General features: G+C 43.0%; 1 protein-coding gene across 3 annotated transcripts in view; it reads right to left on the bottom strand.

Moving 5' to 3' along the window:
- The window catches only part of DDX41 (DEAD-box helicase 41), a 503186-nt gene that overhangs the window by 50960 nt on the left and 428503 nt on the right, over positions 1–23723 (bottom strand). For all 3 annotated transcript variants that reach the window (XM_069651511.1, XM_069651513.1, XM_069651512.1), the window contains 3 exons: positions 22503–22639; positions 21624–21786; positions 20433–20564 (listed from right to left, as the gene is read on the bottom strand). In XM_069651511.1, the coding sequence (XP_069507612.1) occupies positions 20433–20564; positions 21624–21786; positions 22503–22639 (432 nt within the window). The remainder of the gene's footprint in view (positions 1–20432; positions 20565–21623; positions 21787–22502; positions 22640–23723) is intronic.

The raw sequence follows: 23723 nt of genomic DNA, 5'->3' as shown, positions 1-23723 counted from the left end.
TCGGTTGGGCAGTTGGCTCTGCTTCCTCACGTTTACAGCAAAGGGCAAGGCAGCACGTGCGGGCTTCGCACAGACTGGCTTCTTGACCACGAGGTAACAGTTAATATCATAGGCATCAGGGCCTTCGGCCAAAGTTTCTCTCCCAATGAGAGTCTCTTATTGCAGAGTGCCTGATGTAAGAAACAAAACACAAAAGTTCCTTTCCTTTGTCTGTGTTTTTACATTCACAAGTTCACACCTGGTCTCCCTCGTTCGGGCTTGGACCAAGGGTGCCCCTCGTTCGGGCTCAGATCCCTTGATATCAGAATCAAAGACTTTCGAATGTGCGATGGGTTTTGCTTAAACCGTCGCAGCACAACTTCGATTCACTTTACACAATTGTTCTCATCAATATTCTACTTTTATGTCTCTTGGCGGGATACCTTATAGAGACTTTCCATTGAGCACATTCACAGTTCCGGACCACGCTGTCAACGGTATCTTACCTTTCCTTCCCAAGTTCAAACATTCATCAGCAGTTTAACTTTACTTGCGTCTTTCATCACACGCATTTTACAATGTTCATTCCAGGGTTCGTTACACAATGTTGCCACTTGCATCCTTGACTTCAACACAGACCGGTCTGGCATCGGTCTCCCCAACTCACCGGCTGTGTTGATCTCTCTCGCTTCTTTGTTCTTGGAGCCAAGGGCAACACCACAGCGTCTGCTTCTCCTCCCCGACTTGGTCAGTTACGCAAGAGGACCCTCAGTATCTCTGACACACAATGCAGGATTCTTCAGTCCGGTTTCCTGGCTTTACACTTTCTGCCTTAAAGGTTTCTTCAAAGTAACAGTGTCTTGCCAAAAAGGTCAAGGGTGCTTCCCTTCTTACGAATCCTTCGTGCTTTGCCGTCTTTCTCCCTTTGTTCAGCTGCCGACTCGAAACTGCTGTTCCTTCGTGTACTTTGCCTCTCTATCAGAGTGTGCTCTCGTGCTCCGCCTTTTATCCATGTGGGGAAGTCAGGTTTGAGTGACTGTCAGTAAATGTGAGAAAGGGGTTATCCTATGTGAGCCTATGCACATTCAGAGTAGTAGTCATCACAGAATCCCAATCCTGTAATGATTGTGAGGTACGCACTTGTTGATGTTTATACAATGTTATATTGTAATTCAATTAATTCCACATTCATCATAAAAAAGAGAAATTCTTCACTGAGTGTAATTCATTATTGAACTTGTGCCCGTAGTAACTTGTTAAGTGAAATTGTGTCATTCTTAAATCAACTTGTGCCAACATTTCTCTGCACATGCTATTGTTTCGCCCTTCCTTGGGCTTTGTCAAGGCACTTAATATATTGTTTGGTGTGTCACTTTGATTCAGATTTACAATTCCTGCATACATTTCTTTGATATAACACACATATGAATTGTGTTGGTTTCCAAAAGTTAGGGGTGCTGTTTCTTGTACTTCCTGAATGAAAAGACTTCTGTGGTTCTGAGGAGTTAAGGAGTAGAGAAGTTTGGTTAATCTTAGCTGTTGGTGCACAGGAAGGAAGCACCATGCAGTTAAGGAATTAGCCGATTGCTCAGTTATTGAGATGCAAGCAGGAGGCTCACCTTTGGTATCGAGTGAGAATTCACTATTCTGGGGTCCTGATTAAAGATCGGATGGCTGCACCTGCATGCAATCTATCTTCTGGCACTTGCCACTCTTGGCTGTAACTGAGTATATCAATCCCTGTGGTTTAACAGAATGAAATTGCATTATTGTAACCTTTTAGTTAGATTCCGTTATTCATATAAGCCAGGTTGGGCAAATTGAGTACATTTGCCATTTATTTAGTTGCCGGGTGATTATAACGTTGGTTACCCTATTGAGTGTTGCCTGTGCCTTAGTGATTGCAGGTGTTACACGGGGTCAGCTTGTGAACGGTTACTTTAAACCGGGCATAGTATGTGATCCAGTTTCTTAGTGACAATTGATAGATTTTGATAAATCAAAGTTCCATGTGATGATTTATTAAATTCATTAACTCGCAAGGTCCCTTTGTTCTTGTGGTCACAGATTAAGACAGTTTTGTGAGCGACATCTCTATCTTTGTGCACGTTTTCTACAGCTTGAGCCTACCTTTTTGACCCCCATTCTGACCCTGGCTCAGAACTAGATTGGGAAGGACCCTTGGGGTCTAGGCTCTGTGAAAAGACTGTTAGCTTGTTTTGGTTTTGTTTCTATCATAAGGATCTGTAACAAAGTGTAACACAGTTCATACTTACCTTTGAATTGTGTCAAGATTCTAAAAAGTAACTAACAAGTAGTGTATTCTCTTGCTACCGTGGGTAATGCAGCTGTATTATTCCTGAAACAGAATATGTTACAAGTATTGCGAATTACTTACCGTTGAATTACATACTGTCATTCTGAAAAATATTAAAGATATTACTTAACTCTGATTTGTTTCCACTATTCTAAAAAGTAATTACGAGATCTATAAAAGGTTTACCTGCTTGTGTTGGTCTGGTACTTCCATGTCATTCTCGAAAACTGAATAACTCCAAATGTTTACTTTAACAGTGGTTTTACTTACCTTGAATTGCATCCTGCCATTCCAGAAGTCTTTTACCCTGTAGTTCACTTCCAAGTATTGCATTGGTTTTATATTGTGTTTGCTAATTGTGATAGAACTTGACTTTACCCGACTATAAATATAATAAACCATTATTTATACATAACTCTAAGGGTGTGTTTCTTTGGGCCAAAGTATGCTACAAGTCCTTTACATCTCCCTACAGCCCTCTCTCCCTCCTGTGATAACCTTGGCTGCTCTGCTACACTACCATTATCCTGAGCGGTACAGACATATACTAGTAGTTGGCGCTCTCTATTGCTAAGTAGTAAAGTTTTATAAAGACCTTTGTTTGGATTTCAGAAAAACTGTCCTAACAAAGAAAGCGTCCATCAAAGATGTATTTACCAAATCTGCACCTTCCTTGCGGACTGAGGGTACAGTTCTCCCCTGCCGAGTCTCCTTCACCACAGCACCTTGCTGCTCTGTTCCAGTCAGCCCTGAACCACTTCACTATAAAGCATTTGACGCTTAGGAAAAACAAAGGATGTTATTTTATGTGGAGGTGAAATCATGGAGTCCAAGTTTCCTAAAGCCTGTACTACTTATTTATCAAGGGGAGTCTCCTCATTGCACCTCAAATTGGATTGATTTCCCTTTCCTTTCATTGTCTTAGGTGGTGCGGATAGCACAGAGAACTAAGAACGGTGCTCTCTATATTTGTGAGAACTTAATCCACTTAAGGACAGAGAGAATAGAGCTTACACACTCAAATCCACCAGAGCAGTAATCTCCATTTAAACTCAAATGTTCACATAGCGTTTGCCAGTGAAAACTAGTAAAAACGATCGAAGCTAGATCTACTAAGGACAGAGGAAGGATCGGTGGCAACAACCAGTCTCTACCCCTGATCGAGGATCTGTGCCTTCTAAATTGTCCCTGGACCAACCAGTGGACTGACCAGCTCTATCTTGGGCTACCTTGCTGCAGTGGTCACGTTCCAATTGCATTTTTGAAACTTCGAGGATCTTCAACTTGTGTAACAAGATGTCTGGCTCCTGCTTGTTCAGCCTTTTTGCATCAACAGAAGCTGTGCTAGGCCTGCTCCTTTGTCCGGCCACTGAAAATCGCCCATCAGTGTCTGGTCGTGTGAACACACGTTGCATCTCATCTTCAATGCTCCCTGAGGGTATCCTGAGGGTCTGCTTTCAGAAGTCTTCATCTTTTCTTCATTTGGGATTTATGCTGGAAGGTGTCTGGAACAGATTCCTAAGCACCGCGACTGACCGAAACTAAATTCTTTCTCCAAAAGTGTACTCTACATCTGTGACCCCAGGGCCTCACTCGATGGGACTAAGCACAGAAGACTGTTTCCCTAATGGAATCAGGAACCTTAGCAGCGGACTCTGGAGAATGCATAGTCAGGTGGGTAAAGTTAACCTACCTCTTTCTGTTCTCCATAGGGTTACATGATAGTAAAGTCCTGTCTCTAAATCACTCTTTCCTGACTTCCTAGGCCTGTTCTAGTGTCTGGGATTGAGTGAGTTTACTTACCTGAACTTTAATTTTTTGACTCCAATTATAACCAGCAGCATCACCAATCTCTTAATAAACCTACATGTTGGAACGGGTGACTTTTTGGCACAGGGACCCAAACCATTCTTAGTGCTGGGCTTCATAAGAGCTATGGAAACTCTTCATGGTTAATCTTAAGTGTCTTCGATCATTCCTATTCATCCAAGTACTTACTGTGTTGGACTGGTTATTTAATCAAATGCTTCCTTATTTCTCCTAAGGGTTAATGTATGTACCCGTTTTAGATTTATTTTCGGTGTGACAGTATTTGAGTAGACATTTTTACTTGCTTAGTGTGCATTTTAAAGGCCTAATAAATCAATGTACATGTGTGTACTTGTACTTACTGGCCTAACTGGAATTACTGGTGCTGTTCTGTGTGGACTCAATGTAGCCCTAGATCACTGTGATGAATCCTGTGAAAGCAGCCCAAAACAGAATATGAAGACTAGCTGTTTGGTTGAATCACGAGTGCGCAGGACATTTAAAAATGGCATCTGCATTCAAAATGCAGGCATAACGGTAGAGGACCGTGCCGAAGGAAGTCAAGAGAACAGGCATATCCATACAGCAGATTACAAACACAAGAGTCCCATACCAGCTTGGCAGGGAGGAGAGAAGCTGTAGGCACCTTGCACTGGGAGAAGCAGCCGAGCCCCCGGGTATATGGCCATGCTAAAAGGCAGCATTGTCCAGTCCAGGTCAGTGAGAAGCCAACGTGTGAGCGCAGAGCTGAATGAAACCCTGGAAGTAGGTCTGCAGCGCAACAAAGGTTATCTCAGAGACGGAGCTTCATCGCTGAGACACGCCACGGGTCAGGTGGACGCTGCAAATCACTTGAGTCTGCACATTGGGGAGCCTGGGGTGTACCGACAGGCATGTAAACAAATATATTAAGAATATTTGAATAACGACAAGATAAAGCGCAACGACAAAACTTGAACAAGTCCCTATGAATGAGAGGTCAACGTGTGGAAAGTTGGAACAAGTATTATCTTAAGCAAGAAAATTGAAATACAGCGAAGTGATACATTGTGGCAAGATACCTAGAAGGGGAGTATACCAGAGGATCTAGGAAGTCCGAAGAGGAAGTCCTTGCAGTTAAATAGACCAGGCACTTTGAAAGTGAATACAAACTTTAAAATTGTGGGAAGATGCCTGGCAGGAGAGTATACCAGGGGATCTGACGAACCCATCAAAGGATTCCTGGCAGGGTAGTATACCAGGAAATCCACTAAGATTATAGAAGGAAATTTACCCATGTTGCAAAATACCTGGCAGAGAAATACACCAGTAAAACTAGGAAACACATGGAGAAGGTCTTGATGTATAGATGCACCAGGCATTTGAAGCTGTGAAGTTGAACAAAGACTCCTGGCAGGGGAGTACACCAGGACAACTAAAGAGTTCACAAAAGGATTCCTGACAAAGAAACACATCAGGTAATCCACCAAAGTACAGGAAAAGGTAAAGAAAACCTTGTGTGGAATTTCTCATTTTTGAATAGGAACTGTTATGAAGTCAGTACAAAGAAAACAAGAAAGAGTTGCATGATACAGAACATATTGTCTGCATAGGATATTTCTAAAACTAACTTCAAGAACCAAAGAAACTGTTGTTCGAAAGACTTTTGCCATCCTACCTAAACATCAAGAAACTGGTGTTTGGAAAAGACACTTGCCATTCTATGTAAATATCCAGGTGAAGGACACCACTCTCTGGATACAAGGGTTTATCGTTGGAAAATACTTTTCTGTTGGATTTATCCATTTACTTTGATTATGAACACTTTGTGCCAACCATAAATCAGACACGTTTCCTTGCACCCATAGTTGTTCATTTCTATTGTGAGGGCCAAATTAGAATGTTTAGGACACAAGGACAGTTTATAAGTTTAATGATATGACACAGATTGAATCTTTAATTTTAGTTTTCTAGGTAGGGAACATCTCCTTAGGATAGGGATAGAGAGGCATTCATCCAACCCATTTCTATTTAATAAAGATGTCTTATCATGAGAAAATTACAACTTTGTGTCTGCCTCTCATTTCTGTTCACCATAATAAATTGGCCTCACAAAGTACACCCCCAGGGTAGATTTTGGAAATCGATCTTAACAGAAGGCCTAAGCAGTTCAAAACTGCATCATTACTGAGTTAGTCCTCCTGGATCTCATACGAGATGTAGGCCTGTATCTGCACACAAACAAGTTCAGACTCCTCCTGCTGCCTGGATCTTATACAGCAAGGTGTGGTGAAACCATAATGCATGCTCACTGTTGGACCTGGCCATCATATATCAACTGCTGCTTTCAGCCAAGGAGAGGATCCGGATATACTTTGTCTTTGTGCCTGCTGACCATGTGCAGGTCACTTAATGTGTTCATCTCATCTGTGGCATTCTGAAGGTCCTCCATTATAATGGGATCAGAATCCAAGGCATTTCTCAATCTTCAGTCGGAATCCAGTCTGGTGATCTTTTTAACCATTTGGTAGCTGACTGACAACAGAACCCCCAAACATCCAGATTCAGCTGTCATACTTGAAAAAAAAGAAGCCCCTGCACCCACAAGTACTGGCCCAAATTCTGCATCCTACGGTGCAACCCTTGCCTTACCTTTGGAGGTAGAACCTGCATATAGGAATCCTATCTGAACCCAAGACTTTTAGGATTAGTAGATGCCCTCTCCATACACGGGACACTTATCTTTGTGATATTACATAAAGTGTCACATTAACCACAGGTAATTACTGAATCGAGCTTGCCCATACCGTTCGCCCGGCCCAAACGCTCGAACACATACATGGCGCTTCTGTGAAGTTCCTGAACACTTCGATTTAACTCTCAAGTGAATACTTACTTGTCTGAAGAGATATCCTCTGGAACTCCGACTTTCCTGCAACTGAATTCAATCCTGACCTTCCTAGAGCTGGCTCCTACACCACTAGAGCCCCCCTCTTCTTCCTCTGAGAAAACACATGCTATACACTAGGGACGGACTTTGAAAGATAAGGCTTCTGTCTTGAAAATATAACAAGATTGAAAAATACTTCCTTGCTAAAGATGTTAGTGTGGTAACGGTATCTCTGTAATATAATTAGTTACAAAGTGTCATTAAGTTTATACTTAACTTTAAGTTGCTGGTTGCTCCTTTTAAAACTATGTAAGTTGATTTACTTACTTTGAAATCGTGTTTTACTCATCTGAAAGTAATAGTGTTGGTACTGTTTTATTATTCTTAACTGAATGAGTGTAAAAGCTTACCAATAGGGGTTACCTACCTTGAATAACTGTTCTTCTTAAAGTGTACTACTGGGTTTTGCTTACCCTGATTTGCTTAGTGCATAACTAAAACAGTCTTGGAGTGAATACTGGTCTTTGAGTTGCTGAATGTCATTCTTAAAAGTATAAAGCGTTACTTATCGTAAATAGATTTGTCATTCTAAACATGTATAAAATGGCTTATGCTTTCCCCGAACTGCTTTAGAGCACTTCTGAAATATTCAGAGTTCATACTTAACTTAGAATTTTATCCTACACCTCTGAAAGGTATCCTTGGCATAGCTAGCTATTGGGTAGCATATAGTTCATGTACCAATAGCTCTTACTAACCTTGAATAGCTGTTGCTCTTCTTAAACTGTAATTGGGTTATGCTTTCCTTGAATTGCCTTCTAAAATAGTTTATTAGGTTCTTACTTGTCCACAAGTAGCTAAATTCCCCTCTGAAAAATATGAGTTACTTTACTAGCTCTGAACTGTGTTCTTAAAAGTAATACTGGTAGTGTAACTGTATCCATTCATAATAGAAGAAAGTGCATAGGTTGCAATATATGCTTGTAACAGTGTTGGTCTAATTAAGTTATTCGGCAACATAACACTGAATTGGGACCAATATAGGGTAACAGAGGTATCACTCAAAACGGAGCAAAACCCCTAGCTCTATTTAGGGGACCATCCTGTTCTTCCTTAAAAAATGCCTCAATAACCAAGACCAAAGAACCACCCCTCAAAACCTGCTTGTTAGGGGATTTAGAATTTGTATGCTTCATCCCCTCTCCTAGTGAGATGCCAAGCACTTTTTGCTGGACTTCTGGACCTCTCTTTCTATCCTGAATGAGTGCAGCCTTTTTCCACTCATTCACTCTTATCTGCTCTGACCTTTGATATGATAGGATGTGCCATATATAATGCGCCTGTACAGAAGTGTTTCTAGGCGCGACAAGACAAGGAGGGGGAAACAAAGGGAGGACAAAATAACGATCTTACTAGTCCTTGTGTCATTCAGATCGTGCAAGTGCGAGGAAGAGGGAAGGGGAGCTCTGTTCTCAGTGTTTTACCTTTACTTTGCAGTCTACTTCCCTCCATATCTCTTTGAAGGCATCTGTGTTTTATTTTTGCAGCACACAAGTCCTTATGGGCAGCGTTGCTGGGAACCCTCTGAGTTCTCCTTTGAGATTCATTCTTTATCCTTGAGTAACTACAGTTCTTAAGGCGAGAGGGACACTTTGTGTCTCTCCTAAAACGTTATACTTTGAGAGATTGACACCCATCCCCTTATGTGGAGTGCCAAGGGGATACCTTTTATCCCCACTTCACTCTGTTGCTGTGACTTTTGATTCACATAGACAACCCTATAGTTATGGCTAGAGGCAGTGGACGGGTTCTACCAACCATTGTGCTATTTTATACCCCAGCCTGTATTCACAGTCTCAGTTGTGCACACTAGGGTCACCTATGTTCCAACAGTGAGGTTCTTCTTTTTTCGACAGTTCTATTGCAATGGTTCTTTGTTGGCCCTTCTTCTACCCTCCTGGGAGGGGGAGGTCTGTGTGTGTCTGGGCAGGCAGGAAGTGAGGCTGCTGGATTGGACCTTTTTGATATAAACCCCCCCCCCCCCCCCCACACCCCTATGGGAGATGTGTTCACAGGATCGACCCCCCCAAAACCAATTACAGATTCTTTAACTGAGAATCCAAATTAAAGACCACTTCCTAGGTTGACTGTTTTGGGGACACAGGACAGATCACCCTCTAGAACCTCTTTAGTTGACATAGACAGATTGAACTGGTTAGCCTGCCCTTTCTCTACAGACCTATAGGAAATCTCTTGTTGAATGCAATCTTGCGACTGGGCAAGAACAGAAGGCATACTACACTTCCCACACGTATGCATAGAAGGATCTGCCTTTGGTTTTAAAATGTGAGTGGTTAAAGTATCTAAAGTGGACTTAATACCACAACATCCCAGAATGTGAGCGTACTAACTGATATTGTCATATAGATGAACAAGTGCTTGTAACACGAGGCTTAGTGCAGACGAGGAAGAACTGCCCAACTTAGTAGAATCGGGGTAGTTCGGTTTCCTCCTTACCTCTGCAGGAGGGAGAATCTATCTAATACATGGCTCGTCCCGATTACTTTCATCCACAATTAACTTAGACACCCCAGACTGTCTAGGTGACTGAAAGAAGATATTCAGAAAGGCACTCATACAGACAGAAGATACGGGTCACGGATTTCTTTGTCCAAGCTTAAGCATGTTAGATAGATTTTTAATTTATGTGCCAAATCTCCTTCACATATGAGACCCTGTAAGGAAGGCATGGTATCAAACAGTGAAGACAGACAAGTGATCACAGTTCAAGGGTGTTTATTGAACTTAAAATGGGTTGGTTGAAACCCATCTAAATCTAAATCTAAGGATGGAAGCAAATTACGACCATCAAATAACAACAACACAGTCCTAATGGAGTCTGTCAAAATAAAAGGGCCTATACGAATAAACCTACTGCCAATGCTTACTTCTAAATGCAAAAGGGTGTGGGACAATGGTGTATGCAACAGAAAAGTGTTCAAGAAATAATATGTCAGGTCGGTTGGGCAGTTGGCTCTGCTTCCTCACGTTTACAGCAAAGGGCAAGGCAGCACGTGCGGGCTTCGCACAGACTGGCTTCTTGACCACGAGGTAACAGTTAATATCATAGGCATCAGGGCCTTCGGCCAAAGTTTCTCTCCCAATGAGAGTCTCTTATTGCAGAGTGCCTGATGTAAGAAACAAAACACAAAAGTTCCTTTCCTTTGTCTGTGTTTTTACATTCACAAGTTCACACCTGGTCTCCCTCGTTCGGGCTTGGACCAAGGGTGCCCCTCGTTCGGGCTCAGATCCCTTGATATCAGAATCAAAGACTTTCGAATGTGCGATGGGTTTTGCTTAAACCGTCGCAGCACAACTTCGATTCACTTTACACAATTGTTCTCATCAATATTCTACTTTTATGTCTCTTGGCGGGATACCTTATAGAGACTTTCCATTGAGCACATTCACAGTTCCGGACCACGCTGTCAACGGTATCTTACCTTTCCTTCCCAAGTTCAAACATTCATCAGCAGTTTAACTTTACTTGCGTCTTTCATCACACGCATTTTACAATGTTCATTCCAGGGTTCGTTACACAATGTTGCCACTTGCATCCTTGACTTCAACACAGACCGGTCTGGCATCGGTCTCCCCAACTCACCGGCTGTGTTGATCTCTCTCGCTTCTTTGTTCTTGGAGCCAAGGGCAACACCACAGCGTCTGCTTCTCCTCCCCGACTTGGTCAGTTACGCAAGAGGACCCTCAGTATCTCTGACACACAATGCAGGATTCTTCAGTCCGGTTTCCTGGCTTTACACTTTCTGCCTTAAAGGTTTCTTCAAAGTAACAGTGTCTTGCCAAAAAGGTCAAGGGTGCTTCCCTTCTTACGAATCCTTCGTGCTTTGCCGTCTTTCTCCCTTTGTTCAGCTGCCGACTCGAAACTGCTGTTCCTTCGTGTACTTTGCCTCTCTATCAGAGTGTGCTCTCGTGCTCCGCCTTTTATCCATGTGGGGAAGTCAGGTTTGAGTGACTGTCAGTAAATGTGAGAAAGGGGTTATCCTATGTGAGCCTATGCACATTCAGAGTAGTAGTCATCACAGAATCCCAATCCTGTAATGATTGTGAGGTACGCACTTGTTGATGTTTATACAATGTTATATTGTAATTCAATTAATTCCACATTCATCATAAAAAAGAGAAATTCTTCACTGAGTGTAATTCATTATTGAACTTGTGCCCGTAGTAACTTGTTAAGTGAAATTGTGTCATTCTTAAATCAACTTGTGCCAACATTTCTCTGCACATGCTATTGTTTCGCCCTTCCTTGGGCTTTGTCAAGGCACTTAATATATTGTTTGGTGTGTCACTTTGATTCAGATTTACAATTCCTGCATACATTTCTTTGATATAACACACATATGAATTGTGTTGGTTTCCAAAAGTTAGGGGTGCTGTTTCTTGTACTTCCTGAATGAAAAGACTTCTGTGGTTCTGAGGAGTTAAGGAGTAGAGAAGTTTGGTTAATCTTAGCTGTTGGTGCACAGGAAGGAAGCACCATGCAGTTAAGGAATTAGCCGATTGCTCAGTTATTGAGATGCAAGCAGGAGGCTCACCTTTGGTATCGAGTGAGAATTCACTATTCTGGGGTCCTGATTAAAGATCGGATGGCTGCACCTGCATGCAATCTATCTTCTGGCACTTGCCACTCTTGGCTGTAACTGAGTATATCAATCCCTGTGGTTTAACAGAATGAAATTGCATTATTGTAACCTTTTAGTTAGATTCCGTTATTCATATAAGCCAGGTTGGGCAAATTGAGTACATTTGCCATTTATTTAGTTGCCGGGTGATTATAACGTTGGTTACCCTATTGAGTGTTGCCTGTGCCTTAGTGATTGCAGGTGTTACACGGGGTCAGCTTGTGAACGGTTACTTTAAACCGGGCATAGTATGTGATCCAGTTTCTTAGTGACAATTGATAGATTTTGATAAATCAAAGTTCCATGTGATGATTTATTAAATTCATTAACTCGCAAGGTCCCTTTGTTCTTGTGGTCACAGATTAAGACAGTTTTGTGAGCGACATCTCTATCTTTGTGCACGTTTTCTACAGCTTGAGCCTACCTTTTTGACCCCCATTCTGACCCTGGCTCAGAACTAGATTGGGAAGGACCCTTGGGGTCTAGGCTCTGTGAAAAGACTGTTAGCTTGTTTTGGTTTTGTTTCTATCATAAGGATCTGTAACAAAGTGTAACACAGTTCATACTTACCTTTGAATTGTGTCAAGATTCTAAAAAGTAACTAACAAGTAGTGTATTCTCTTGCTACCGTGGGTAATGCAGCTGTATTATTCCTGAAACAGAATATGTTACAAGTATTGCGAATTACTTACCGTTGAATTACATACTGTCATTCTGAAAAATATTAAAGATATTACTTAACTCTGATTTGTTTCCACTATTCTAAAAAGTAATTACGAGATCTATAAAAGGTTTACCTGCTTGTGTTGGTCTGGTACTTCCATGTCATTCTCGAAAACTGAATAACTCCAAATGTTTACTTTAACAGTGGTTTTACTTACCTTGAATTGCATCCTGCCATTCCAGAAGTCTTTTACCCTGTAGTTCACTTCCAAGTATTGCATTGGTTTTATATTGTGTTTGCTAATTGTGATAGAACTTGACTTTACCCGACTATAAATATAATAAACCATTATTTATACATAACTCTAAGGGTGTGTTTCTTTGGGCCAAAGTATGCTACAAGTCCTTTACATCTCCCTACAGCCCTCTCTCCCTCCTGTGATAACCTTGGCTGCTCTGCTACACTACCATTATCCTGAGCGGTACAGACATATACTAGTAGTTGGCGCTCTCTATTGCTAAGTAGTAAAGTTTTATAAAGACCTTTGTTTGGATTTCAGAAAAACTGTCCTAACAAAGAAAGCGTCCATCAAAGATGTATTTACCAAATCTGCACCTTCCTTGCGGACTGAGGGTACAGTTCTCCCCTGCCGAGTCTCCTTCACCACAGCACCTTGCTGCTCTGTTCCAGTCAGCCCTGAACCACTTCACTATAAAGCATTTGACGCTTAGGAAAAACAAAGGATGTTATTTTATGTGGAGGTGAAATCATGGAGTCCAAGTTTCCTAAAGCCTGTACTACTTATTTATCAAGGGGAGTCTCCTCATTGCACCTCAAATTGGATTGATTTCCCTTTCCTTTCATTGTCTTAGGTGGTGCGGATAGCACAGAGAACTAAGAACGGTGCTCTCTATATTTGTGAGAACTTAATCCACTTAAGGACAGAGAGAATAGAGCTTACACACTCAAATCCACCAGAGCAGTAATCTCCATTTAAACTCAAATGTTCACATAGCGTTTGCCAGTGAAAACTAGTAAAAACGATCGAAGCTAGATCTACTAAGGACAGAGGAAGGATCGGTGGCAACAACCAGTCTCTACCCCTGATCGAGGATCTGTGCCTTCTAAATTGTCCCTGGACCAACCAGTGGACTGACCAGCTCTATCTTGGGCTACCTTGCTGCAGCGGTCACGTTCCAATTGCATTTTTGAAACTTCGAGGATCTTCAACTTGTGTAACAAGATGTCTGGCTCCTGCTTGTTCAGCCTTTTTGCATCAACAGAAGCTGTGCTAGGCCTGCTCCTTTGTCCGGCCACTGAAAATCGCCCATCAGTGTCTGGTCGTGTGAACACACGTTGCATCTCATCTTCAATGCTCCCTGAGGGTATCCTGAGGGTCTGCTTTCAGAAGTCTTCATCTTTTCTTCATTTGGGATTTATGCTGGAAGGTGTCTGGAACAGATTCCTAAGCACCGCGACTGACCGAAACTAAATTCTTTCTCCAAAAGTGTACTCTACATCTGTGACCCCAGGGCCTCACTCGATGGGACTAAGCACAGAAGACTGTTTCCCTAATGGAATCAGGAACCTTAGCAGCGGACTCTGGAGAATGCATAGTCAGGTGGGTAAAGTTAACCTACCTCTTTCTGTTCTCCATAGGGTTACATGATAGTAAAGTCCTGTCTCTAAATCACTCTTTCCTGACTTCCTAGGCCTGTTCTAGTGTCTGGGATTGAGTGAGTTTACTTACCTGAACTTTAATTTTTTGACTCCAATTATAACCAGCAGCATCACCAATCTCTTAATAAACCTACATGTTGGAACGGGTGACTTTTTGGCACAGGGACCCAAACCATTCTTAGTGCTGGGCTTCATAAGAGCTATGGAAACTCTTCATGGTTAATCTTAAGTGTCTTCGATCATTCCTATTCATCCAAGTACTTACTGTGTTGGACTGGTTATTTAATCAAATGCTTCCTTATTTCTCCTAAGGGTTAATGTATGTACCCGTTTTAGATTTATTTTCGGTGTGACAGTATTTGAGTAGACATTTTTACTTGCTTAGTGTGCATTTTAAAGGCCTAATAAATCAATGTACATGTGTGTACTTGTACTTACTGGCCTAACTGGAATTACTGGTGCTGTTCTGTGTGGACTCAATGTAGCCCTAGATCACTGTGATGAATCCTGTGAAAGCAGCCCAAAACAGAATATGAAGACTAGCTGTTTGGTTGAATCACGAGTGCGCAGGACATTTAAAAATGGCATCTGCATTCAAAATGCAGGCATAACGGTAGAGGACCGTGCCGAAGGAAGTCAAGAGAACAGGCATATCCATACAGCAGATTACAAACACAAGAGTCCCATACCAGCTTGGCAGGGAGGAGAGAAGCTGTAGGCACCTTGCACTGGGAGAAGCAGCCGAGCCCCCGGGTATATGGCCATGCTAAAAGGCAGCATTGTCCAGTCCAGGTCAGTGAGAAGCCAACGTGTGAGCGCAGAGCTGAATGAAACCCTGGAAGTAGGTCTGCAGCGCAACAAAGGTTATCTCAGAGACGGAGCTTCATCGCTGAGACACGCCACGGGTCAGGTGGACGCTGCAAATCACTTGAGTCTGCACATTGGGGAGCCTGGGGTGTACCGACAGGCATGTAAACAAATATATTAAGAATATTTGAATAACGACAAGATAAAGCGCAACGACAAAACTTGAACAAGTCCCTATGAATGAGAGGTCAACGTGTGGAAAGTTGGAACAAGTATTATCTTAAGCAAGAAAATTGAAATACAGCGAAGTGATACATTGTGGCAAGATACCTAGAAGGGGAGTATACCAGAGGATCTAGGAAGTCCGAAGAGGAAGTCCTTGCAGTTAAATAGACCAGGCACTTTGAAAGTGAATACAAACTTTAAAATTGTGGGAAGATGCCTGGCAGGAGAGTATACCAGGGGATCTGACGAACCCATCAAAGGATTCCTGGCAGGGTAGTATACCAGGAAATCCACTAAGATTATAGAAGGAAATTTACCCATGTTGCAAAATACCTGGCAGAGAAATACACCAGTAAAACTAGGAAACACATGGAGAAGGTCTTGATGTATAGATGCACCAGGCATTTGAAGCTGTGAAGTTGAACAAAGACTCCTGGCAGGGGAGTACACCAGGACAACTAAAGAGTTCACAAAAGGATTCCTGACAAAGAAACACATCAGGTAATCCACCAAAGTACAGGAAAAGGTAAAGAAAACCTTGTGTGGAATTTCTCATTTTTGAATAGGAACTGTTATGAAGTCAGTACAAAGAAAACAAGAAAGAGTTGCATGATACAGAACATATTGTCTGCATAGGATATTTCTAAAACTAACTTCAAGAACCAAAGAAACTGTTGTTCGAAAGACTTTTGCCATCCTACCTAAACATCAAGAAACTGGTGTTTGGAAAAGACACTTGCCATTCTATGTAAATATCCAGGTGAAGGACACCACTCTCTGGATACAAGGGTTTATCGTTGGAAAATACTTTTCTGTTGGATTTATCCATTTACTTTGATTATGAACACTTTGTGCCAACCATAAATCAGACACGTTTCCTTGCACCCATAGTTGTTCATTTCTATTGTGAGGGCCAAATTAGAATGTTTAGGACACAAGGACAGTTTATAAGTTTAATGATATGACACAGATTGAATCTTTAATTTTAGTTTTCTAGGTAGGGAAAATCTCCTTAGGATAGGGATAGAGAGGCATTCATCCAACCCATTTCTATTTAATAAAGATGTCTGATCATGAGAAAATTACAACTTTGTGTCTGCCTCTCATTTCTGTTCACCATAATAAATTGGCCTCACAAAGTACACCCCCAGGGTAGATTTTGGAAATCGATCTTAACAGAAGGCCTAAGCAGTTCAAAACTGCATCATTACTGAGTTAGTCCTCCTGGATCTCATACGAGATGTAGGCCTGTATCTGCACACAAACAAGTTCAGACTCCTCCTGCTGCCTGGATCTTATACAGCAAGGTGTGGTGAAACCATAATGCATGCTCACTGTTGGACCTGGCCATCATATATCAACTGCTGCTTTCAGCCAAGGAGAGGATCCGGATATACTTTGTCTTTGTGCCTGCTGACCATGTGCAGGTCACTTAATGTGTTCATCTCATCTGTGGCATTCTGAAGGTCCTCCATTATAATGGGATCAGAATCCAAGGCATTTCTCAATCTTCAGTCGGAATCCAGTCTGGTGATCTTTTTAACCATTTGGTAGCTGACTGACAACAGAACCCCCAAACATCCAGATTCAGCTGTCATACTTGAAAAAAAAGAAGCCCCTGCACCCACAAGTACTGGCCCAAATTCTGCATCCTACGGTGCAACCCTTGCCTTACCTTTGGAGGTAGAACCTGCATATAGGAATCCTATCTGAACCCAAGACTTTTAGGATTAGTAGATGCCCTCTCCATACACGGGACACTTATCTTTGTGATATTACATAAAGTGTCACATTAACCACAGGTAATTACTGAATCGAGCCTTTGTGTTTCCTAAGGGAGAACTTTGAAAAACTCTAAAGGTGCCCAAGGCACCCAAAACTGTGTTGAACACTTGGTTTTAGGTTAGGATTGCACTCACAAGGTTTAGTCATTATGTGCTGGTGCTACCTTATAATTTTATAAGCCCTGGGATAACTTACCTACCATGGTTTTTCCACAGGAGTGGTGTGCCGCCAATGATCTCTGCCTTAAAACCAGTAAGCCTGAGATTCTCCACAATCGGCACACCTGCTTCACTCCTTTCCGTTCATTATCTGGCCGGCCTCTCTTGGCCCTCTTCCTGCTCCCACCCGCAAAGCTAAAACTTCAGGATCATCTTCAACTCCACACTCTCCTTCTCTCCTCATCTGACATCTCTAAGAAGTCACACTACCAGCTGCACCTCCTCAGATGTAGTCTTCCTTTCCTCTCCTTCCCCCAGAAGCTCACTGTCCCCAGAGCTCTGGTTCTCTCTAGGCTGGACTACTGCAACAGCCTCTTTCTAAATCTGCCTGCCTCCACTCTCCGCCCTCTGCAACTCATCCAAAACAGGACTGCGAGACTTGTCCTTGGCCTCAAGCCCAGGAATCTTATCTCTCCAGGACTGAAATCTCTGCGCTGGCTCCCAGTAGCTGGAGGATTAAGTTCAAAACCCTCTGCATTGTCCACAAGGTCTTCTGGGGACTCAATAGCTTCAACTCTCTCTTCGTAAGTATCTTCCTTCTTGAGCTCTTGGCTCATCCGCCTCCAACTCCCTCAGGGTCAGCCGCTTCTCCAAGCAACGAGTTGGTGGTAGATCTCCTTCTTCGGCTGGGGCCTCCCTCTGGAACAGTCTCCCTGCATCTCTGAAACTTAAGGAGTACCATCTCCGGTTCCGGAAGCACCTCAAGACCTTCCTCTTTGCTTCGGCTTTCTCTCCCTCTCCCCTGCTGAACCCCTGGCTAAACTGAAACTGCACTGGTCACCTGCTAACCTCTGATCTCGGGTCCAGGTCCCCTCCCCGCCAGTTACACATTTGCACTGCCCTCCTGGCACCCTTGCACTCGGGGGCTGTTTCTGTATTTCTACAGTCCCCTAACAGCACTTGACACTTGATGTCTGCACCTACCCTTGCACTTGCCACCAGCTGGCCGCACTCTTATTTATTGGTTTTTATTTATGGGTTTTTATTTATTTTTACTGTTGATCCCATGTACTGCACTGCCCCCCTCTCCCTTTCCCCTCGCACTTCTCCTCTCCTCTTCCCACGCACTTGCGCGATCTCATTGTCACCTGTCCTAGTAAGATCATTGTCTCTGTTCTTCCCTCTCCCTTGCCTCGTCGCGCCTTTAAACAATTGTGTCTAGGCGCGTTATAAATGCCATACCATATCACACTTTAGGACATGTTATTTTTTTTTTTTTTACTTTTATACTTGCACACTGACAGGGCTTACACACAATCATTTATGGTACCAAACATTACATCATATTTAATTACATTCCATAACAATCTGGGTCCTCGGCCTCGGCTTTGTCCAACAGGTATTGTTTGTATCTGGCCCATATGTTTCTGGGTCTTGACGTGGGTAGTACTGAGTCTATATATAGTTCCTTTGTGTCGTTTGTCCATAACATATCTCTGTCCCAGTCTGCCCTAGTTAGTGGTGTACTACTCTTCCATTTCAGTAGTATTGCCCTCTTGGCTATCAATAAACTCAGGTTTAAAAGTTTCCGCCATGTTGGGTTCATCTTTGCCACTGCCCCCCAGACATAACAGAGGTGAAATGTTTTTCTTTTAACTTTAAGTGTAGCTAGTGTCTAGGAATTTGAGCAAAACAAAATAGGTGATGGTTGGAAGGTTAAGAATTAATCATAACCACTGGTAGAGATCTGGGCAAACCTATCATTCTTCACCCACAAAGTCATTAAAGGGGACAAGACCACAAGGAACTCCAGACATGTTTGGCCTCATTGGGCTTCATCAGTGAGGTGCAGCTTGAGTTTCTAAGAAGAATGGATGTGACCAAGCAGTTTGGACTGGACTGACCCTTTTTGGGGTTGGACTAAATCTGCTATGCATATGTTCTTTCCTCTTGCTGTAATGACTTGGGTGGCCGAAGAACGATTGCCTGGAAGGTTGCCCAGAGCAGTTGCAAGGAGTTGAGATTAATTCTAAACCTTCCAGCCAGCTCTTCTTGAGTTGTCCAGGTCTGAGAACTGGACACAACTTATATATGGGTATACATTCTTTACTTATCTGTAGTGTTCTAGATAAATGCATCTGTATTGATAAATAAATAAGTGTGGGCAATCTATAGCTGGACAACCTCTTCTGTATCTTAGCTGTACTTTTCATGAAGCTCCTGATCAACTTTGTCTAAGCCTTACTCTGAAGCTAATTAGCAAATGAGGGTGTGATGAGCCTTGTGTAGAATCTTTGCAGGCATACCAAGGCTGGCTACCCAGAACCCTACTCCAGTAGTGGGTTTCAAAGACCTATCAGACTGAAGACACAACAGTGCAGAATATTGGCCCTTTAGATTGCACTTCAATGGACTTTACACTCTGAAAGAGGACGTACATAAGAACTCTGAAAAGAGAGACTGATTTTTAAGTGGCTTGTGCAAGACCAGTTAAGGGATGGAACACCATTCCACCCAATAACGAGTCCAAGATCAGAACTCTACCACTCGGATCTGTACAAATGTAAGAAGACCCTTACAGCCGTTCTTCCAGAAGACACCCACATAGAGAATATTGGGTGGAAACAACCCTGCAATAAATCTGAAGTAACAAACCTTGGACTCCACATCGCTGAGGGAGGAGTCAATTGCACATTCAAGTGGGATGCATGCAGCCTGTAACCTTGTGTGCCAAACTGCACATATGTTCTGAGCATCATAAGACTAAATGATTATAAAATTAAAATAATTAAAACTCTACGTAGCATAGGCAGTCTGGTAGTACAGAAACAGACAGTAGAATGCAAAACAGCGTTTTGGAGTAAAGCGATATACAGCGTTTTTTTTACAGCGTTTTTTTTTTACAGCGTTTTGGAGTAAAGCGATGTATAAACAATACAAAACTTTTTTTTGCAAAGGCCACTAAAGGCAGAAACATGGAATAATCAGAGTAAAATGCAGTAAGTCAATTACAAATTAAACCAATCGTTGTTTGCACACTGCATTATCAGGTCCAGCATGTGTCTGTTTATTTTCCATCCCCGTGTCAATAGTTAAATATGCTTCGTAAAACAAGCAGTCTTCTTTTTGGCTGGAAAAAAATACCTGCTGTCCATTTACTAAAAAACTCTCTGCTTTAAAATTCAAAAGATACAGAGTTGGGGAAGGGCAGGGTGGTTTTGTTGGGGAGATACCACCAGGACCTAGACATTTTGCAGATTATGAATGGGGCACATTCTCCTTTGTCCTATCCTGTGAGAGAATGGTTCTGTGAGAAACAGTTCTAAGACATGGGATAGAGAACACAGCAACCAAGAGAGCAAATGCAAACAGTAGCATGTGCCACCCTAAACAAAACACACAAATCAAATGCATTGGTTGCACCAGATCCTCTGACCTGTATCACATCAAGACTTGCAGCTCCAGCTCGGCCCACATTGATGGTGATTGGTTTAACCAAAGCACTCTTGGCAAAGTTCTGTATCTTTTTAGGCATAGTGGCACTGAAGAGAAGAGTCTGCCTCTGACCCTGCAGAGATATTCAAAGAGAAGAAGAACATATTAGCAAGGAGATATAGGTGACTCACACACCTAGGGTGTGAAAGTGGGATACATTGGCAATGGGAGACTCAGAAATTTGGCAGAAACGGGAAAATCAATAGGTGGGATAAAACAAGGGGATTGCACAAGGTAGACACAATGAAACAGGCAATAACACAAGTAGAACAAGGGTTACACTGAACTGAGGGGATACAGCAAAGGGGAGAGTAAAGAAAACATGTATACCATGAAGGGCTGCAAGGGGGCACCAGAGAGGGGTACAATAATAAAGACACCAACAGGACAGAAGCCAGACATTAGTGAGAAGGCAAACATCAGAGCGAGGGATCAGGAGGGGAACGATCCTGGAAAGGAAGAGTAGATCTGTGAGAACATTTACAATATCAGAAAAAGGGATGAAAGAGGTAGAAAGTTGTTATTTAGGCCTTGAATCGGAGCACACTCTGAGAAGGAGGTTAGTGTAGAAGGAGATCAGCACCGGACAGTCGAGATGATCTACGGCCAGAGGGGAGAGGGTTAGAGGGTAGGTTATTTTAGGAAAGAAGATGAATAGTTTGTTCTAGGAGAAAGTTTAAGGAGGCGAGAAAAGTACCAGGACAGGTCACGCAATGGGGATGGTGAGGCTCAAGAATGGCTGCAGGGTGGGAGAAGGGCGAAAAAAACCACAGCAAGTAGTAGTTTGAGGAAACAGCACATTGGTACAGATTATGGGTGGAGAGGAGCAAAGTGAAAAGAAGGGCTCAAATGTTTAGAGCCAGAAGCGGGGGAGAAGAGAGGACAGCAATTAGATAGAAAGTATGATTGGGGAGGGAACATCTGGGGAAAGGTGGCAAGACAGATTGCCAGGATTGGTGACAAGAATATGAGGCCCCAAAGAGAGGGGTAGAGTGGAGCAAAAAGGGTATTTGGCGGGGATGGAGAGCAGAAATCCAGTAGGATTGGATAGAACAGAGCCACATGATGGATGGTGGGTTGAGAGAGTTCCTGGACAAGTTGTAGGACTGGAGAGTGACAATCACAGGTGTACCTTGAAATAGGAGAAGATTGTGCGGATGTCCTCCTCGAAACCCATGTCAATCATGCGATCAGCCTCATCCAGAGCCAGGTACCGGCAGATGTCCAGACTTACCATCTTCTTCTGAAGCAGATCCATGAGTCGCCCCGGGGTAGCCACCATCATGTGCACCCCTCTGAAGAGAGAGGTAGATTAAAAATAGCTCACATGGGGGGCATGGGCAGGCAAGATGATGCAGATGCCCTGAATCAGATGATTTAGTCCAGGTTACGAAGGGAAGAGGATTCCCGAGTATCGATGCAGGCTGCCCTCCAAGCTATAATATGTAACTAAACTGGCAATAAAATAATTGATATAATAGCAATATAAAATAGAAATAATTCATTTAAAACTAAAAGAAAAAAATAATAGAACTAAATAAATTAACAATTAAGTGATAAAATAACACTAAATGAAATAATCAAATGCAGTACAAGACTCTCATTCAAATAGGTATATTGGCATGGATAGTCAAAGGCAGCAGTTTGTGTCAGCAACAAACTGCAGCAAAATAACTTCCAGTGTCTGGTAATTTTTATTCATGCAACAGTGCTGCTTGGGAGGAGAGGGAAGCATTGGAGGGTAACACATTGCAGAACCTGCAGAGTGAGAAGCAGCTAGAGGGTTTCAACTTGTGCTGCCAGCACCTACAAAAGATGGGGGCTTCCGAAGAGTCACTCCTACTGGGTGGACTACAGGATAGGGCAGCAGTGAACATTCACACACTCTGTCAACATTTCCTGGAGAGGGAGGTGGTTGGAAGCTTACACAGTGTATTGCCCTGTAGGTGGAATCCAGTGTCACAATGATGACTGGACATAGTACTGCAAGGCGAGCTTAGGCATCACTTACTGTTTAATGGTCTCCATTTGCTCTTTCACAGACATCCCTCCAATGCACAGGGCGCAACGCAGCAGTGGGAAGCCATCCTCCACCAGCAGTCGGACATAATACTCAATAATACCATGGGTCTGTCGGGCCAGCTCCCTCTGATAAGTGTAAGGAAGGAAGATTAGACATCATTCAGCCACTCCACATCACCCACAGAATGAGCAAGTGCAATCCATGAACCAGTTTTCAAAAACCTGCTAGCAAAATGTGCCAATTAAATCTGGCTTGATTAGCAATGCTTACTTAAGCAATTTCTAATAATCATTTTTGTCAATGTGACAGGGCATCATGTATACCAGACAAAATAAAAACACATTGTATTGGTGCTGTGAAAACCCCAAGGATTTTTCCCACTGTATTCCCCAGGGTTTTACTACATTAAAGCCTACCGAAATAATGTCTCTCTCAAGTCTGAGAGGAGAATTTGGGGGTGAATGTTCAAAGGGGAGATACTCGGCCCTTTTGTAATTCCCATCACCCTCACCACTTTTCTACCACCAGGGAGTATTCGAGTTCATACCCAATTTCCCCCGCCCTAATCGAAGATACACTGGGAGTGGAGCACCCAATGGAGAGACACAGTATCCCCTTTTCTATTTTCCTATTACCCCTTGAGATCCCATATGCTATCTGGGAACCTTACTCCTGCCCCCCTCTTTCCTACACAAACACTACTACACGGGCTGAGCGCACTATGGGGGAAGACAGACTCGCACCAAACCATTCCATGCAACATATCCCAATCTCAGGGTCAGGCAGAGTCAGGTAATTACCCATAACAACTCACACCTGAATCCCGTTACCTTTCCCCACACGGATAAAAGGCAGAGCACGAGAGCACACTATGAGCAAGGCGAGAAGAGAGGAGAAAAACATAACAGAGCAGGATTGTCACGCTGGCGACTGGACGAAGGCAGAAGAGGAGCAGGTCAAGACCGGGCTACAAGCAGGGAGAAGCCCTTGACCCTGTGATCGGTCGAAATTCAGTCAGTTAACAGCTGGAGCGACAAAGAATTACCATCCTACAGGGGCAGACTGGCCAAGGCCTTCCTGCGTGGTGAGACGAAGCGGGTAGAAGCGGTGGGCGCCGAAGTATCGTCCTTAGCTCGCGAGAAACAGACGGCGACCAAGCAGCTCAGTGCAGCCGGTGAGTAGGAGGCAACATTGGGATACCGCTTGACA

This window comes from Ambystoma mexicanum, chromosome 3p (genome assembly GCF_040938575.1).
Source record: "Ambystoma mexicanum isolate Mex_15411 chromosome 3p, UKY_AmexF1_1, whole genome shotgun sequence".
NCBI lineage: Eukaryota > Metazoa > Chordata > Amphibia > Caudata > Ambystomatidae > Ambystoma > Ambystoma mexicanum.
This window is presented reverse-complemented; position numbering and strand designations above follow the sequence as displayed.